At 40.5% G+C, this 20,827-nt stretch overlaps 1 protein-coding gene across 1 annotated transcript in view; it reads right to left on the bottom strand.

The window, feature by feature from the left end:
• VAV3 (vav guanine nucleotide exchange factor 3) overlaps positions 1 to 20,827 on the bottom strand; it is a 434,748-nt gene that overhangs the window by 340,923 nt on the left and 72,998 nt on the right. Inside the window, exon 2 of the mRNA XM_070779927.1 lies at positions 3,261 to 3,377. Within this exon, the coding sequence (XP_070636028.1) occupies positions 3,261 to 3,377 (117 nt within the window). The remainder of the gene's footprint in view (positions 1 to 3,260; positions 3,378 to 20,827) is intronic.

Raw genomic sequence — 20,827 nt, 5'->3', positions numbered from 1 at the left:
TTCCTTCCTTCACCAAGACTATTATGAGAATCAAATAAGCTCAGTGATCTGAAGCAATCCTCAAGCTTCAAAATGCTATTAAAAAAAAAACAAAAAACAAAAAAACAATAGGTACTGTTATTGCAATTAATACATTTCTAGGTGAAAAGGTACCAAACACGCATGGATCCTAGATTCACTATTAGTATGAATGAAGGTAGACAGGAAGCACACAGAAAGAGATTTTTTATGTTAATGAAAAATTTTAATCACACTTCAAGGAACAGAGAGACACAAACTAACCTGTCTAAATCCTGTTAAAATTGATAACCACAATACAAGAAATTACTTTGTCTCTAAATTAACCCTCTATTCATGTTTCTTAAAGATGTTAAACTTCATCAACTGTCCAAGTTTCACCACTTAAAATCTAGGATCTGCAAATGGGTATAGTAATAGGAACTTCATATTTATTGTGTGCTGAGTCACTCAGTCGTGCCTGACTCTTTGGGAACCTTTGGACTGCAGCCTGCCAGGCTCCTCTGTGCATGGGATTTTTCAGGCAAAAATACTGGAGTGGGTTGCCATTTCTTCCTCAAGGGATCTTCCCGACCCAGGGATTGAATCTATGTCTCCTATGTCTTCTGCATTGCTGGCGGATTATTTATCCACTGAGCCATTGGGAAAGCCCTGTATTTTCACAGCGGGATTGATATGAGAATTGAGTTTATACCTGCAAAGCACTTAGGACAGTGCCGGCCAGGGTACTGGCTCCGGGAAGATTTGTTCTCCTGTGCAGCAGTGGAGAACCATTCATATCTGGGGGCAAACCACTGCTCAGAACTCTACCAGATGAAATGTGGATTTCAGACACAGGTTTGCTCATCTGTACAAGGAGGAAAATACTACAGGTGCTTACACCTCACATGAAGGTTAAAAACTGTATTTGAAGATTGGAAAGATACCTGCTACATCCAAAGCGTTCAGTAAGTGGTGGCATTGGTGGTTTTGCTTAGAATAATAATGTCTAATAGTAGTAATACTGGTAAATTATTGAACAATCCCTTAAATTCGTGAACTTTCAGTGATTTATTTAGCTTAAATAACAGTTCTGAAACAACAGTTGCATGAATCTTGGCAGTAGAAAAATTGTATGTGATTTTAAAATGGTAAACATAGGAATAAGTTCTCATCTGCAACCTCAAGTTTAATTCTGCTTCAGACTTATCACTGCCAAAATATTTTAAAAAGTAAGAACTATAATAATGCTTGAAAAACATATGGTTAATTCCTTTACATTTAACTTTCTATAACCTTAGCTCTCCTACAAAGCTTGCATTGTCTAATTAATCTAGTGTGCAACATTATTCCACTAAAACAAAGCCATGCATTTCTAAACAATTTTTATGACTTCCCAGTCTTTGTCAACACCATTTCTGTTTGTGCAAATGCCAAAAAAAAAAAAAAGACTGACTTTCTGAAAATCTTTTAAAAGTCAAGACTTTTCTTTCATTTTTCATTTCCCCAATTCATTTTCATTTTTCATTTCCCCAAAAAAGAGGAAGAAAATAAAGGAAAACAGAAGAAGATTAAAAAAAAATAAGAATAGGAAAAGATATCTTTATAAACTGATAAGGCATTTTTCTGGGGCAAACAAACTACAGAACTACCCACTTCACCAGGTGTTCTATCTGATTTCTCTCCATCTTCATGGCTAAAGACAAACGTGCCACCACCTCTTTACAAAAGGAGCCTTTGCTTTCAGTTCCTTATAATTGTCATCATACGTCATCCTCTAACACACTGCTGGACCTCAAGACAACTAAATCACAGCTGGCCAGAGAAAAGAGGAATTCTAGAAACCATGTCCTTATACCTATTTCCTTTTGCACAGACTACTAAGCGGGCAGGTGGCCTGATGATGGAGGAGACTGCTGACGTTCAGAAGATCACAAAGTGACCAAGAGCAAACCCAAGCCCTCTCTCTCCCTGGACAGGGGGGCTTTCCGATATTTGCTGCATGTCAGCATTAAATTTCTTACATTACTGTTTCAACTTTGTACTATTTATTCCCATTGCCAAGCAAACCAATCTGCTGCTTGGTTTTTATTTTATAATCAAATACTACAATGTAAAAATCAAAGGAAGTACCACTCTCAAACAGCCTTTTGATGAGATACTAGCATGTGAATTATCAGAGTAAGAGCAAATTTCTCAGTATTGTTTAGGTTTTTCCCTGCTTCTGTATTTTCATAATGCAATTACATCAACAGGGGTTACCTAACTGCCCTTATGCTTAATCACTTCAAAATAAATGAATGTAACTTGATAGGATGATTCCTATCCTTTTTCTTTCCATTCTTTTGAAAGGTTGTCAACTATTATACACAAATGCTTGGTGTACATACAATAAGAGCAAATATTAAAACCAATTTACACCTAGTAGCGAATGGACTTGCGGACACAGTGGGGGAAGGTAAGTGCGGGAAGATCTGAGGAAAGTAGCACTGACATATGTACACTCTCATGTATAAAACAGCTACTGGGAAGCTGCTATATACCACAGGAAGCCCCGGTTGACGCTCTGATGACCCAGACGCATGGGTGGGGGGAGGGGAGAGAGGCTCAAGAACAAGGGAATATATAGATGATTACGACTGATTTGCACTGCTGTACAGCGGAAATCAACACAACATTGTAAAGCAGTTTTCCACCAATTACAAAAGAAAAGGAAAAAAGAACCAATCTATACATGACAAATACCACTGAAATCTAAAAATCTAACATGTATCTGCTGAAATCAAGGCAACAACAGTTATTCAACAGCCTCAGACATTTCAGTAATTGCATGTCCTCTGCAAGTCACTGACCCAAGTGTCAAGACAGACAACAGAATATTCTCAGCTTCCAAATGTTAGGTGTCCTTCAGTTTCGGAGAAGTCTGGAAGGAAAGAATACTGGTCCTCAGTTATGACAGCCCAGCAAACTATCTAAAAGAAGGAAAACAGTAATCCTGCTTTCTGAGATAACCAACAGGAAAAGTTATATCTGGATAAAAGATTTCCCTTGTACTGCTTTAAATAAAACAATAATAATAATAATTCTACTATCATTTGTACATTTGTTCTTTTTTTTTTTTTTTGGCTAAGCCACCTATATGTAAAATTTAACTACATAATGCCCACACCACTTCAGTCACATGTCCTACTTCAAGATAAACAACAGTATTTGATAATGTGTTCTCAAGTTTAAAAATACATTAAAAAATAAAAAGTAATTACCTTTCCGAAGTCACGGACATCAAACAGGTCAAATGCCTCGAACAGTTCACTCTTTCTCATTCCAAACGTCTCACAACAGGCCGTGAGGAATGTCCTTATGTTCTTCAAACAGAGAAACTGAGGAATGGGAAATAGCTATTAGTATATAGTGAATCATTCTAAATGCTACCTATCCTCTGTCACACCCAGAATGCTGAGGAAATACCAAGCAAGAATCCATCTGCTCTTGCTGGTGTTTTCCGTTACCCTGTCGGCAATATTTAATGATTACCCACTCTCTCCCAGGCACCGTGACACAGCGGTGAACAAGGTAGACAAAAGTCTGCCCTCACGATCAGATCAGATCAGATCAGATCAGTCGCTCAGTCATGTCTGATTCTTTGCGACCCCATGAATCACAGCACACCAGGCCTCCCTGTCCATCACCAACTCCCGGAGTTAACTCAGACTCAAGTCCATCGAGTCAGTGAGTGAACTCATCTCATCTCATCCTCTGTCATCCCATTCTTCTCTTGCCCCCAGGCCCTCCCAGCATCAGAGTCTTTTCCAATGAGTCAACTCCTTGCATGAGGTGGCCAAAGTACTGGAGTTTCAGCTTTAGCATCATTTCTTCCAAAGAACACCCAGGACTGATCTCCTTCAGAATGGACTGGTTGGATCTCCTTGCAGTCCCAGGGACTCTCAAGAGTCTTCTCCAACACCACAGCTCAAAAGCATCAATTCTTCGGCGCTCAGCCTTCTTCACAGTCCAACTCTCACATCCATACATGACCACAGGAAAAACCACAGCCTTGACTAGACGGACCTTTGTTGGCAAAGTAATGTCTCTGCTTTTGAATATGCTATCTAGGTTGGTCATAACTTTCCTTCCAAGGAGTAAGCGTCTTTTAATTTCATGGCTGCAGTCACCATCTGTACTTACAGTCAAATAAGAGGAGACAAGAACCAACTCAGCAACAAAAACAAAAAAGTAACTATGTTTATTTTTTCATGATGGTAAGTGCAATAGAGAAAACTAAAGCCAGGAGAAGGGATCAGGAGTGCTGGGATGGGTGGAGGGAGCCTCAGTGAGATGGTTAGAGAAGGAGTTGGTGGGAAGAGGATGGATAAGCAGGGAAGCTGTGAAGGTGGGGAAGGAGCAACCATGCAGAATTATAGGACAGAGTATTCAGCCTTAAGTAGCATCCTATGTCAAGGTCCTGAGGTGGAAGTTTCTGAGGTTATGTCTGAGGAAGGGGCCAAGATGAACAGAGCAGAATGGATGACAAAGAGAAAGGCAGGAGGTGAGCTGGAAAGGCAGTGAAGTCAGATGAAAAAGGATCCTGCTGGACAGGCTTTTACTCTAACTGAGATGGGAAGTCACTGGATACTTTGGGACAGAACTGGGATTTGATCTGATATTTTAAAGGGTTCTTTTTTCTTTCTTTTAAAAAGATTTTATTGAAGTATAGTTGATTAACAATATTATATTAGTTTTCAGGTGTATAACATACTGATTCAAATTTTTTATAGATTATACTCTATTTAAAGTTTGTTGGCTATATTCTGTGTTCTGTACACTATATCCTTGTAGCTTATTTTTTTTCTAATAATACTTAACTCTATATTAAAAATACTAATACTACTATTCAACAAATGATCAATATAAAACATTTAAACAAAATTAGTTTTGGTAGTTTTGGTACTAAGTCTTTGAAAACTAATATGTATTGTATACTTATAGCATATCTCAATTCAGTTGTTATTTTTTGTGGGGGGAGGGGTTGTGCTACATGGTTTGTGGGATCTTAGTTCCCCAAAAAAGGATTGAACCCATGCTCTTGGCAGTGAAAGGATCCTAACCACTGGACCACCAGGGAATTCCTAGCATATCTCCGTTCAGACGAGCCCCATTTCAAGTGCTCCACAGTCATATGTGGTCAGTTGCTGTCATAATGAACAGCATGGTGCTAAAGTTTCAGTTGTAAGTTTGTAAACAGGCCCCTCTCTTTTATTCAAAATATGCACAGACCTATCAAGTACAAACTTCTCACCTGAGCTTTTAAGGTCCTCTGTTATGTGCCCCACTATGCAATCAGGCTGGTCTCCTCCTTGGTGCTCGTTACTCCATGCTCATTCCTGCCTCTATGCTTGAACTTTGCCATTCCTCTATCCAATAACCCTCTCTCTTTTCCCTTTTCTGTTCTAACACCCAACCCAGCTACTGTTCCATCTCCTCCTGGACTACAGCAGTTTCTACTGCTCTTTTTTCAGAGCTTTTTTTTTTTTTTTTTTTAATACAGATCAAAAGGGTTTAGAGCAAGGTTAGAGAGAGTAACACTGGATAGGAAGCTATCACAATAATCTGGCTGAGAGACACCTATGGGAAGATGAGGTGTTCAATTTTGACTTAAACTGGAGATGCCTATTAGTCATGCATGGAACATGGGGCAGCAGACAACTGGATATACGGATCTGGAGTTCAGGGCACAGGTGTGTGCTTCAGACATAAACCTGAAAGTCTTTGGAGTATACAAAACATTTTTAACCATGATATCATCTGAGATGACTTTGAGAGAAAGAAGAGGAGAGGAAAGGATCTGGGGTCAGGTCATCTTAGATCAGGAAAAGAAAAGGAGCCTGCAAAGGGGCTTAGAAAGAGGGAACCAGTGATGAAGGAGACCAACCAAGTAAAGAGGCTTTCCCTGAAGCCAAGTAAAGAAGGTGTTTCTAGAAAGGAGGAGTGATAATCTGTGTCAGCTGCTGCTTTTACTCAAGTAAGATTTGACCAGATGTTTTCCTTGAAATCTGGCTGTATGATGCTAACAGGTGCACCCTGACAAAAGCAGGTTCCATGTGGAAGATAGGGGTGGGGAAATGCTGTATGGAGCAGCTTCAAGACACAATAGGAAGACAGAAAGTAAAGACAGAATGTATCAATAAATTCTGAGGAGTTTTGCTGCACAAGAAAACAGAGGATTGAGGAGGTAGTAAGCAAGAAAGACAGGTCAAGGAAGGGCTTTTTAACAATGGAAGCTGTTTACAACGTGTTTCTAGAAAGGGAGAGGCACAGTCACCCAAATGAAGTCCTTGAGTGGGCAAAGGAAAAGGGTCTGATACTCAGGCACAGAAGCTGACCCTGGAGAACACACTCAGCTCATCGACACCAACAGGGACAAGAGGTAAGGCAGCCACCATCACAACTTAAACAACCAACAGAATTTACTTTCAGCATCTAAGATTCAGATCCAACTAAGCAAAGGACACACATACTCCGAAAGTGAATTTCGGAAATAGCTGCAATGGCACACATTAAAAAGAAAGTTATTAACCTCCAATAGTTGAGAAATCTATTAGCCTATTATTGCATCTTTGCTTTTTTTTTTTTTTTTTTTTTAAGCACTGTCAACATTTTATTTTGTTTTTGTTTTCCATCTTGGTTTGTTTTTTAATTTCCAGAAAGCACATTTTACTTTTTCTACTTTGGAAACATTCAGGTTTTGCATGGGCTTAACCCAGACATAGTTTTACCCTTTACAGGAATCCTTCTTGAGGCTTAAATATTTCAGGAGGGGTTAAAACCACAGGGGAAACATCATAAACCCTTTGAAGCACAAAAGCAGCAGCCAATCTGCACATTCAGTTACTGCTTTCATTTTTAAAAATTCATAAGAGACCTTTATGACACAGAATCACTCTGCATGTAGCTCTTTCACATAGAATTGCTTATTTACAGATTAAAAGCCTTACATTCTGCCAAGATAGACAATAATTACTCTCTTGAGGATTATGCAACGGCGCTCTTGCAATATTTTTTACATAATTAAGTGCCCAACTCATAGCTCACCAAGGAACAAAGCATAATTGCACATGCTACCCTCTGAAGATTTCGCACCAAACTCAAAATTTCCCCCGTGTCGGAAAAACTACAGTAGAGCTCCATTCAAGGGCTTTGATCATTAATTCAGAAAACTATTACTGAAAGCAAAAAAGAAAAGAAATACAGTCATTACTGAATGCATTACAAGAGATTATTTAAAAACAGAACTTTCCCTGACTTCTGAAATCAATCTTAACCTTATTTGCCCCTTAAATAATTTAATTCCACAAATATTTACTGGATTTGAAGAAAATCACCGGTACGCTCTGCATTTCCAGGCAGTCATCAAGTTTGGTCACCCTTTTATTTATGTATTTTTTCAGTCAACAGTTTTTGAATGCCTACAATGTTCCAGACACTGGGGATACTGAAAATGAATAAAACAAGCTTCTCTATTAATCGCGGCTGGAGATTTTCATAGTTACCACCAAACTGGCTAGTAACACTAGGATCACACTTCTGCTAATGGCTCTGTGCAAGTGCAGAACAAAGTTGAGGGATGGAGGAAGCAGGCCCTAATGTCATCACAGAAGCCCTGGATAGAGCTGGGCCTGCCAGCCCACCCACCCCAGACTTTTGCTTTGTTTTCCTATGTTGAACTCTTTCCTTTCCAGTTTTTTTGGTTTTTAATTTTTTCTTTTTTTATTTCAAACCTAAAGAAGAATTGAAAGAACAGTACAATGAATATTCCTTTTACTCAACAACTATAACATACTGCCATAGGGGCTTTTGTGTGCCAGCCATTTCTCTATTTATTCATAAAAATTTGTATGTGAAAATAAGTTCAGACATCATGGCACTTCAATCGTAAATAACCCTGCATGCATTTGCTAGGAATAAGGACACTTTCCTAAATATGTATAATACCGCTATGGGCCTCAGAAAATTAACAATAATTCCATATTATTCCATATCCATCCCATATCCAAATTTCATCAATTGCCTACCCAATGTCTTTTTAAACTGCTTCCCCAAACACACACCTAGTCTAGGGTCCAATTCAATTTTATCCATTATATTTTATTTTTTGCAGTATTTTTAATCTAAAATTTTTTCTTTTTTTTTATTTCCATGACACTGATTTTAGAAGAGTCCAGACCCAGATATGTTATAGAATGTCCCACATTCTGGATGTGTCTAATTATTTCTTCATGGTATCATTGAATTAATTCCCCCATCACTTATATCTCCTATGAACCAAAGCTACATCAAGATACAAGTTAACCAGTTTGGGAAAAAATATTTTATACTGTGAACTTCCTATTTCATCATATCAAAAGACACAAAATGTTAGGGTAACCCATTATTATTGACATTAGGCTTGATCACTTGGTTAAGATGGTTACTGCCACATGTATCTACTCTAAAGGTACAGGTTCTCTTTTATATCAATAAATCCTGAGAGCGATAATTTGTTACCATGAGGCTGTTCTTTTTCCCAATAATTTTTCATCACTTTTCATCCACTGATAACACTTGCTTTAATTATTCCATTTGGGACAGCAAAATTCTATCTTTCCTTCCACATTTATTGGCTGGTATTCTCACTGAAAAACAAGCTTCCCCTGCCCTTCTCCCTTCCTTTTTTTGAAATCTTTGCTTGTGTAATAATTAATTGCAATCATTATTCTTTTGGATGTTCAGATTGTCCTGAATTTGGCCACTGGGGGTCTCTTCAAACTGGCTTCTGTGACCTTTTGACATGACTCCATTAGTGTTTGTTTTATTATATCAAACTGTCCTAGGCCCACCTCATATTTTCTCTGCCCAAGTTCTATAATCAGCCACTTCTCCAAACAGTTCCTTTTCAAGTTTTATAGTAAATGGTATTTAGAGAACAAGTCTGAGCATCAGGCTGTTCCCAAATTACATGAGCCAATTACATCAAATGAACCTGTAACTCCACCCTTTGCTTAAGCAATGTATCACCAGCAACAGAAAGAGTTAATCTAAACAAATCCTATCATTTTCTTTGTGGCATGCCTAATAAGCCAACTCTTATCTCACACTGTTAAGAAAGAAAAAACTTGAGTTCACTGAAGACCAGTGAATACAAGAGTTTCTTTATGCTTGGAGATGTTACTGGTCTTCGAAACACTGACAGTCCTTTGTATTTAGCAGCTCAAAACCTCTGCCTTTAGACCTGGTGTATGATGGGCAAAGACAAATACATTTCATTAGTTCGTTTCATAACCATACTTTATGTTTGACCAAAAATTATAAACTTTGCTAAGTTTTTAGTACAAGTGTTAGTCCCTCAGTCATGTTCGACTCTTTGTGACTCCATGGACTCACTGCAGCCCGCCAGGCTCCTACAATCCATGGAATTCACCAGGCAAAAATACTAGAGTGGGTTAGCCATTCCCTTCTCCAGGGGATCTTCCCAACACTGACATCAAACTCAGGTCTCCTGCACTACAGGCAGATTCTTTATCATCTGAAGCCCATAAAAGAGAACTTTAGGGCTTTTCAGAATTTAGGATGAGGACTTTTAAAACCAGAATTAAATAACTCAAGGATTTTTAAAATATTAAATATATCCATGCATGATTATTACAGAAATCAAGGATAGGCAAAAGGTTTCAATAGCGTTTTATCATTTAACACATATTAATGAGGTACCTTTTATGTACTAGGTATCATAAAACTTCAAAAATGTCCCCCAGTTGGGTACTTATTTATTAAACACATATTAATTGAATGAAATTGCCAAGAACTGAGTATTTTTTAAAAAGCAAGTATGATCCAAACTCTGCCGCCAAAAGAGATCAGGCAGAGCATACAAACAAGGAAACGTGTAGTTACATGACAACATGGCAAATGCTATGAAGAAGTCATTCAGAGGTCCCTCAGGAGTCCTGGCGGAGAAGGTTATGACACCCCACTCCAGTACTCTTGCCTGGAAAATCTCATGGATGGAGGAGCCTGGTGGGCTGTAGTCCATGGGGTCGCAAAGAGTCGGACGCGACTGAGCGACTTCCCTTTCACTTTTCACTTTCATGCATTGGAGAAGGGAATGGCAACCCACTCCAGTGTTCTTGCCTGGAGAATCCCAAGGACAGGGGAGCCTGGTGGGCTGCTGTCTATGGGGTCACACAGAGTCGAACACGACTGAAGTGACTTAGCAGCAGCAGCAGCAGCAGGAGTTCTGGAGTGTCAGAGACAGCTTTCTGGAATAAATGATCCACGAGACCCTGCAGGGTGAGTGGGAGTCAGTCACAAAAAAGAAAGGAGTGCTCAGTGTTCAGGGAGGGGAAGGGAACCTGCCAGACTCAGAGTGTGAGGATGTCCAGGTAAACAAACAGGAAGGGGATGAATATGAGATAAGACAAAGAATGGACTGGTGAGGGCAATGGAAGGGGTTCAGAATGGACACAGCTCTCTAGGGAGCAGTGACAGCAGGGCTGGACAGAGGAGCTGGGACTCACAGAGCAAGCCCAATGGATGCAGGCTTTATCTAGAAGAAACGTTGAGGTTTTACATACGAGAGTGCAATCCTCAGTTATTCTTGAGTGTTTGCTATATACCAAGTTCTATGCTAAATGCTTACACCTTCTAATCTTCCACATTAACTCAATCAGGGAAGGTTTTTTTCTTTCATATATACTGAGGCTTAGATGTTTAAACAGGTTTATGCAACTGCATATGCCAAAGTAATGCAGTTGTAACTCAAAACCAGACTTTCTGGCTACAGAGCCTATATCCTTAACTGCTATGTTATACTAGCTCCATCGTGTAGTGTGGAGAATTAACTATTTTTGTTTTCTCTTTATTAGGGAGATTGTGTGAGGCAGATGAGATAAGAACAGGACAGTGTCATGTTCACATAAGGAAAAAATCACAGTGATTTGGATTAGAATAGTAGAAGCAGAAAGGGAAACAACTCTAGAATGTAATATGGAAAGGAAATACCTGGTAATTGACTGAATATAGGAGTGGAGTGGAGAGAGTAAAGGAGAAAAGAGTTCAGATTCATAATCATAGCTCCATCCTCGGCACTGCAAAGACAGAGAAGGGATTCACTGAAAATGGTCACTTAGCAAATTAGGGAACAGGAAACAGGTGCCAAGAATTGAGTCAATTAAACTTATTTTCATCTGGAAAGTCCTGGTATGGAGATATTCCACAGCCCCTCTCTCAGGTATATTCTGTGACAAGTGACACATTCTAATGATACAGTCCCTGGTCTTCGGCCGCGATGCTCTCACCCTCTCTTCAGAAACGCATCAACAGCTTACTTATTTACTACAGGTTGAAAAGCACTCGATAAAGATGCAGAAAACCCTCAGAGAGGAAGCTAAGACCAACCATGTCTAAGACACCCTGAAAATCATACATCAGGCCAGAGCTCTCTAGACAGTTTCCTAACCAACAGCTATCACAACAGATGAAGCTAAGTTGCTTTTTACCTTTGTGGCTCTTGTTAGCACTTCAATGCTATTGATACTGATGTTACAGAAAGAAAACATTTAAAGGTCGTGCTGCTAAAATTCACAGTAAAAGGCTTCAAGACTCTCTTCTCCCTCTACTCTTTTTATAAAGTGTATGGTTTCCTTTTCCTCTATGTATGTAGAAACCACTTTGACTCTTCTCAATGATACAAATGCAAACAGGATTGCTTCCCTTTTTCTTATCTGAAAAAATAAGCATGTACTTCTCTAAAACTGTTAGCAATATTGGACTAGTGTTAACTGAGGCTGCGTAACAGGAAAAGCCTCCACAGCTTATTATGAAATAAGTTATTTTGATCTCAACTGAGAAATGGTGTCTTGTGGGAAGGTCAACAATTTCTAACACAGCTTCATAATCACATAGACATGTTGACATATTGTCATTTTCATAGGAACCATCAGTAGCCAGGTCAGCAGATAAAGTAAGACCTTTCCAGGGTCTCATTTCTTTGTGGGACACTCATTATCTCATTTGAAGGAAAGTCTGAATTTGAGCATTTGGCATAAGTTGAATTATGAGTGGTCCTTAACAGGCTGATGGACAGTTCTGAAGACACAAGAGAGACCACAATGAAGCCCATCCACAAATATTAAGGTAAAAGCAGAGTTTTCCTTCTGGGCTGTCTCAGCTTAGACTTAGTCAGGTCTCTGCCTAGTACCCTTGTCATTCTTCCTCCCAACCCCCACCCCCCATCTAGAGAACTGGCAGGCTGGAAGGGAAACCATAATAAATTAAGTTTCTCTCCTATTGGGATTTTCTATTTCTGTCTGTTTTACCATATCCTCTCCTCTCTCCCACTACATCTGTCTTTTAAGATTAGGTCAACTAAATCTTACATCTTCTGGAAATTTTTTTTTAAAGAGAAGAATAATTTTTACTTCTATGAGGACTTTATTTATCCCTTTTGCTCATGAGTCAGTAGGTCCCCACAGAAGGGGCATCATTCCCATTGTTCTTTGAAGACCATACTTACAGATGAGTTCTGAATAATTATTAAATAATTACACTGCACTTGGCATCAGTTCAGGACTGCACAATATCTTCCATTTTCCTCTTGATCCTATTATTACAGATAAATGAAAACCCTAAAGGACACTCAGTCAGAAGGCCAAAAATGGAGGAGGGCCATTTCACATCTTCAGTTTTGTGTTCAAATCTCTAAACTAAGACTGCCCTATTTTCAGTAAACTAAAAGCCAATTATTTCCGTTTTGATTATATGCCAGGCTGCAATTCATTTTTAGAAAATAAGTTTTTTAATTTCTTAATCACAAATATAGTAATTTAGGAACATTGAAATTTACAGAGTTTTTGTTTTTGTTTTATTTTCTCCATGATGAGGCACTTTAACGGATTATATATAAGTACTGAAATGATTAAGATCATATGTGTAGGGCTAACTTGTAAAAACATGTACATCCTACATATTCTGTAGCATCAGACTCATACCTGTGATAATAACTATCTGGACTACATCTGTTTGCCCAACCAATGATACATGAGAGAAACATTTTTGAGAGCACAGACTACATTTATTTCATCTATGTATCTCCACAGCTTTTTTCTTTCAGTTTTTTAAATTGGACGATAACTGCTTTACAATGTTGTATTGGCTTCTGCCATACATCAGTATGAATTAGTCACAGGTATACATATGTCCCTCCTGAATCCCCCTCTGATCTCCCATCCTATCCCTTCCACCTCATCTCCCACCTCTAGGTTGTCACAGACCTCTGCATTGAGTTCCCTGGGTCACACAGCAAATGCCCACTTGCCATCTGTTTTACATATGGTAATGTATATGTTTCCATGCTATTCTTTCAAATCATTCTACCCTCTCCTTCCCCCACTGTTCTCTATGTCTGCATCTCCACTGCTGCCCTGCAAATAGGTTCATCAGTACTGTCTTGCTAGATTCCATCAGTTCAGTTCAGTCGCTCAGTCGTGTCCGACTCTTTGTGACCCCATGAATCGCAGCACACCAGGCCTCCCTGTCCAACACCAATTCCCAGAGTTCACGCAAACTCACGTCCATCAAGTCGGTGATGCCATCCAGCCATCTCATCCTTTGTCGTCCCCTTTTCCCCCTACCCCCAATCCTTCCTAGCAGCAGAGTCTTTTCCAATGAGTCAACTCTTCACATGAGGTGGCCAAAGTACTGGAGTTTCAGCTTTAGCATCATTCCTTCCAAAGAACACCCAGGACTGATCTCCTTTAGAATGGACTGGTTGGATCTCCTTGCAGTCCATGGGACTCTCAAGAGTTTTCTCCAACACCACAGTTAAAAAGCATCAATTCTTCGGCGCTCAGCTTTCTTCACAGTCCAACTCTCACATCCATACATGACTACTGGAAAAACCATAGCCTTGACCAGACGGACCTTTGTTGGCAAAGTAATGTCTCTGCTAGATTCCATACACATGCATTAATATACAATATTTGTCTTTCCCTTTCTGACTTACTTCACTCTGTATAATAGGCCCTAGGTTCATCCACCTCATTAGTACTGACTCAAATGCATTCTTTTTTCTAGCTGAGTAATATTTAATTAAATATATGTACGACAGTTTCTGTATCCATTTACCTGTCGATGGACACCTAGGTTACTTCCATATCCTAGTTATTGTAAAAAGTGCTGCAATGAACATTGGGGTACAAGGGTCTCTTTCAATTATGGTTTTCTCAGGGTATATGCCCGGTAGTGGGATTACTGAGTCATATGATATTTCTATCCCTAGTTTTCTAAAGAATCTCCATACTGTTCTCCACAGTGGCTGTATCCATCTACATACTCACCAACAATGTAAGAGGGTTCCCTTTTCTCCACATCCTCTCCAGCATTTACTGCTTATAGATTTTTTAATGATGGCCATTCTGACTGGTGTGAGGTGATACCTCATTGTAGTTTTGATTTGCACTTCTCTCATAATAATCAATGCTGAGCATCTTTTCACATGTTCATTGGCTATCTCCATGTCTTCTTTGGTCTGTTTAGGTCTTCGGCCCATTTTTTTGATTGGGTTGTTTGTTTTTCTGGTATTGAGCTACATGAACTGCTTGTATATTTTGGAAGTTAATTCTTTGTCAGTTGTTTAATTTGCAATTATTTTCTCCCATTATGAGGGCTGTCTTTTAATCTTGTTTATAGTTTCCTTTGGTGTGCAGAAGCTTTTAACTTTAATTAAGTCCCATTTGTTTACTTTTGTTTTTATTTCCATTACTCTAAGAGGTCCCCACTTTCATAATGGACATATTTCTTAATAAATTAATGAATGTATGATGATGCAATTTTATCTGCATAAAATAATAAACAATCATCATTCCTTGGTAACCAATGAACTCATATGGAAATTTACATTAAATTGTCACCATATCCTCTTACTTATGTTAATATATCAATGTCTTCATTATTAAATTACCTCAAAAGTCCTTTTAGAAGTTGGTGATTTTAATAAATATAAATCAAATAAAGACTTTAAATTAGTAAGCAGTTATGTTCATAAGGATCATCTGGTTTGCCAGCCCAGATGATGGTGTGTATTCAGGGGTGGTCTGCTAACTAGTTTTCAGGGTCCCTGGCCAGCTGTCACCATCACACACACACACAAGCCCTCTGCTGCTTTCAACAGCTTGTCTTCATCAGAAGAGGCACTGTATCCCTCTCCTTTGGCAGGAACTTAGACTTTTAGTTTCAAAGGCTTACTGTCAACCCTAGCATTAGTCTTTGTACCCAGAAACAAAAAGGTTAATAAACAACATCTTTAATCCTCCTTGTGTGTTTCTAGTCTTTGCACTAGAAAATCACGACCGGGATGTGCAGAGGTCAAAATTAGCCTATTTTACTATTGTCCATTAACCTGCTAATGAAAGCAGTACATGCTATTGCCTCTAAAGAGAACCCCCAATCACATTTTCACCTGGAACACATCTAGCCTGAAGCACACAAAGAATGGCCCAGTCTGCATTCCAGAGAAGCCTGTCTTGCAAGGTTCCTTATTATGAATACAGAAAAACAGGCATTTCCTTCTGCACAGGTGATTAAGAGACAGCAGCTGTAAGTCAGGATTTTGGTATTGGTGGGAGCAGTCATAGCGGAAGCAGCAGGGATAGCAGTACCATTAGAATGGAAGTTGTGGTTGTGGTGCAAGTAGCAGTGGCAACGGAATCAGCTGAACAGCCACGAAAGCCACGCCCTGTGAAGCGGGAAGTGAGAGCCACTGCGACTGGGTTACCCCAGAAGGCTGGCAGCCGAGGTGGGTGCTCAATGAAATCAACATTCGTGAATGAGGGAAAGTCTTGGGGTGACACAAATTAGCACTGCGTTTAGAGATGAGCCTTGGGAATGCATGCATCCAAGAGAATGGGAACACAGTTTAGTGTGGGTCTGATCGAAAACAAAAAGCTGTATGCCAACAGAAACAAGGACGTCTAATGCAAGCACCACCCCATACAGCCAACCACCTGGATGCAACCACAGAGCACTCCACACTTCACCCAAGCACGACTGATAAGTCCCCACGGAGCCCCCAGCTCTCCACTCGCTCCCTGGCATGGCCAAAGCAGGACTGAGTAGCCGGAGATGCCACAGGGAAGGGAAGAGTGGAAGGGCAAGTGAGCCTACATCTCTCCCTCCTCACTCACTCTACCCTGGACTCTTTGCACTGGGTACTGTTATAATTGCGATTTACAGATGCGGCAACTGAGGCTCAGGGAGTGAAATAATTGGCTCTACGTCCCATGGTCAGTAAGTCAGAGAGCAGATTTCGCAGCCAGGTTGTGGCTCCAAAGACCATGCCTCTAACAGCTATGACCTTCTGTCTCCTACATAGCAGACTGTGTCCCAAGTCAGGGAACTGGGAGCCACGGCTCCAGCTCTCCAAGAGAAGACAGTCCTGTGAAGCAGAGAAACATGCACAAAAAGCGTACTGCAACCCTCGAGTAGTTAAGAAGTCCAGAGGCAAGCACTGGCTTAGTAAGAGCACAAGGGAAGTGCTCCATTCCATGAAGGGGGCAAGCTGAGATTCATTCCTCCAAGGAAGTAGCAGAATTGAGTGTCAGAGAAGGAAAACAATGTCATGAGAAATGGTATGGTTAGAAGCAAAGGCCTGGCCTCTTGGAGGAATGCATAAAAATCACATGGCCTCCACAGCGAGTACAAGCAAGAGAGCACTAGGGATGAATGAGACTTGGAAAGTCGGTACAGACCAGATCCCAGCTGGATCTTGGAACTCATTTCTCCAAAAGAACATGGCAATGCCTCATAATAATGTATGTAACTCTACAGTGAGTAAAAGTATATGTCCCAGATGTAGCACAAAGCACATCCATGAAGAATCTTAGTTAATACACAACAAGGGGCTTCCCAGGTAGTACAGTGCTAAGAACCCACCTGCCAATGCAGGAGATGCAAGAAACTCAGGTTCAATCCCTGGGTCAGGAAGATCCCTTGGAGAAGGTGAGCCACTCCAGTATTCTTGCCTAGGAAATTTCATGGGCAGAGGAATCTGGCGGGCTATAGTCCAGAGGGTCACAAAGAGTCAGACAAGACTGAGCATGCATACGTGCATATAGTCCTACAAGGTAAACACTGTATTCCATTCTATCCATAAGAAATTGAGACAAAATAATCTAAGATCCTGGCAGCTAACAAGTAACAGAACCAGATCCGAGCACCGTCAGGACTCTTCCCTGCCACACAGTGTGGCCTCCGTATTGCTTGTGTTGTGAGGCTCTACAGCAAGGTGAGGACCTGACTACAGGCCCCTAGACAGGAGAAAGAAATGACAACCTGCTGGGAGCGAGCTCCGCCCATGGCAAAGGTCATGAGGAAGGAGGCTTGGCATACACAAAGGCAGGATCGAGCCTCAGGAGTTCCCCTGGAAATTCTTGAGCATCTACCCCCCAAACCAGAGTCTGCCTACTTTCTCCTTTGTGCTTTCACCTACACCTCTGACTTTACGGGGGGCTGGTCCCCCACTACCTCTCTCTGAAACAAGAGTTAGCTTACAGCTCCAGTTAATAATTTCTGGGTGTGACAATGTTTCAACCTACAAACTCCTTTGGAAATCCTCTAGCCTGCCTGAATAGGTTTTTCCGGCCACATGTGATTGCTCAGAGCCTCCCAACTGTGAGAGGCATGAGATGTTCTAAACTGTCTAAATACAGATTCCTTTGAGCAGTTAAAAGATTGATTAGAAATTGTATTGGTGAAGGGTTTTTCACTTGTTGGGCCAATGTTTGCTGCTAAGTCTCCATATCCCTTACCTGCTGTGTCCCTGGCAGTGTATTGATTAATATAATTGGTGTAAATAGTAGCTTTAATGTTTGTAACCTGGGACCCTTGAGTTAATTCTTTTTCTTGTTAGAGCCCACCACACCTTTGCTCTGTAGGAATGCAACTTTATCTAATGCTTTTGGAGGGTGGTGCTTGACTTACCACCTTTAGAGAAAAATAAGTTTTCTGAAGAAAAGGTCTTAAAATGTTAACAGGCCTCCGGGCCAGAAGATGATGCAAATCACCTAAACTTTTGCATATGATAAGTTTGCAGGAAGAAAGCCTGGCTTACTGCATGACTCTACCCCTTCTCCCATTATCCTCTATGCATAACTTAAGGTATAAAAAGTACTTTGGAAAATAAAGTGTGGGCCTTGTTCACCGAAACTTGGTCTCCCCATGTCGTTCTTTCTCTCACCTTCTGGCTGAATTATTCAGCCTCTTTTCTCCACTGAATTTCCTCACTGAGCTATCCTTATTTCAGCCTCTTTTCTTCACTGAATTTTCCTACTGAGCTATCCTTATTCTATTACTCTTTATATCCTTAATTAACGTTTAATTAAGCAGTTGTTTCCTGATCCTCGCCGATGCCGTCCCCGCTTCGAATTCCCTGGATCCACCGGGGCTGGACCCCGGCAACAACCTACTCCAGTATTCTTGCCTGGGAAATCCCATGGACAGAGGAGCCTAGTGAGCTACAGTCCACGGGGTTGCAAGAGTTGGACATGACTTAGCGACTAAACCATCACCACCACAGGCCCCTACAACTTAAGCAGACTTGGGACTGCCCCAAATAAAGCCTAGGATGACATTACTCCACAGGAAAGTATTATAGTCACTTCGACTGTTGGACTTCCTTTATCCTCCTTTGCCCCAAAAGTTTTAAGAAATCTAAGAGGAAGACTGAGTTGGGTTCTGCACAGTGGATGATTCTGAAGATGGGCTCTGTACAGTGGATGATTTCCAAAAATGCGTTTGTCTTCCTACAAATCTCATTCATCTCAGCTTCTGTAGTCTTGTACTTTCTCCCAACTCTGCCCATGCTGGACATTCTGTCACACTGTTCCCTAGAGTTCACATCCCCCTAATACGCATCCCAGACATCACACTTTTGTATCAGCCACTGACTGCACCGCACCAGTATTCAGTATAAACTAAAATTTAAAAAAAACAAACAAACAAAAACATACCTATTCTTGGGGAAAACTTTTAAAAAAATGAGAATTTTAAAAATACAACAAAAATGTACCTGAAAGCATTACATTAATAAAAGTACTACCAGCTATATTTTTTCAAAAGCAAGAAAATAAGCTCAAGTTACCTTCCTTAAATACAATCTATTAAGTTAAAAAAGAAACAGATAGCATATTTGTGATTTCCGCCCCCGCCTTGGCTGTGACCAGGGATTGAACTTGGGCCATGGCAATGAAACTGCCAAATTCTAACCACTAGACCAACAGGGAACTCCTGTTAGTGCTTTTTCCTGTGCAAAAAAACTTTCCCTGCAGGAGCACCCACAATGCAAGGCTGTGGACCAAATCCACACTTGGTCGATGTCAGAGCAGCAGCCTGGGGCCCCGCCTGCCCTTCAGTGTGGGGCGCTACAAGCCCAGCCTGTGAGCAGCAGTCACAGTGCCTGCCAGGTAACACAGTTCAGGAAAGCTGTGGGAAGCTGATTTCTAACTGATCACTTCAATCACGGGCTGAATTTAGTACAGCTGACCCTTGAACAACACAGGTTTGAAGCACATGTGTCCACTTATACAGGGATTTTTTTTTTTTTTTTCCTAATAGTAAAAACTACAGTACTGCATCATAAATGGCTGGTTGAACCTGAGGGTGGGGAGGAACCCCAGACCCAGAGGAATACCCGAAGATAACAAGGAAACTCCCGTAAGGAGGAACCTTGGATAAACAGAGCTGAATAGAAGTCACATATGTATTTTGACTGCAGGGAGGGTCAGCATCCCAATCCCTGAATTGTTCAACAGCCAACTGAACACTTTTTTGACTATACTGACCTACCAAGTGAAAGTTGTTAAAAGAGAAATATCAAGTACACTCTTACAAATTTAGTTTGAAATGTTCTTCCAATGCCACAATGCTGTTGTTCAGTCCCTAAGTTGTGTCCAACTCTTTGCAACCCAATGGACTGCGGCACACCAGGCTTCCCTGTTCATCACTATCTCCTGGAGTTTGCTCAAACTCTTGTCCATTGAGTCAGTGATGCCATCCAACCATCTCATTCTCTGTTGCTTCATTCTCCTCCTGCCCTCAATCTCTCCCAGCATCAAGGTCTTTTCCAATGAGTCTGCTCTTCATAACAGATAGCCAAAATATTGGAACTTCAGCATCAGTCCTTCCAGTGATTATTCAGTGTTTCCTTTAGGATTGACTGGTTTGATCTCCTTGCAGTCCAAGGGACTCTCAAGAGTCTTCTCCAGCACCACAATTTGAAAGGATCAATTCTTCAGCACTCAGCCTTTTTTACAGGCCACCTCTCACAATCATACATGACTACTGGAAAAACCATAGCTTTGACTAGATGGGCCTTTGTTGGCAAACTAATGTCTGTGTTTCTATGTTTGTCAGGGCTTTCCTTCCAAGAAGCAATCATCTAATTTCATGGCTGCAGTCACCATCCACAGTGATTCTGGAGCCCAAGAAGAGAAAATCTGTCACTGCTTCTACTTTTTCCCCTTCTATTTGCCATGAAGTGATGGGACTGCATGCCATTATCTTAGTTTTTTGAATGTTGAATATTAAGCCAGGTTTTTCACTTTCCTCTTTCACCCACATCAAGAGGCTCTTTAGTTCCTCTGCCAATACAGTGGTATCATCTGCATATCTCCCAGGAATCTTGACTCCAGCTTGTGACTCACTGCCACAATAAGTGCCTCCCAAATCCCCATATTTGAATATCCAAACTACATCCGTCATTTTGCTTTTCACACGGAAAATTATTTTTAATATTTTACCAGGC

Source organism: Bos indicus, chromosome 3, assembly GCF_029378745.1.
Source record: "Bos indicus isolate NIAB-ARS_2022 breed Sahiwal x Tharparkar chromosome 3, NIAB-ARS_B.indTharparkar_mat_pri_1.0, whole genome shotgun sequence".
NCBI classification, from domain to species: domain Eukaryota; kingdom Metazoa; phylum Chordata; class Mammalia; order Artiodactyla; family Bovidae; genus Bos; species Bos indicus.
Note: the sequence above shows the minus strand (reverse complement) of the source record. Positions and strands in the feature narration are given on the sequence as shown.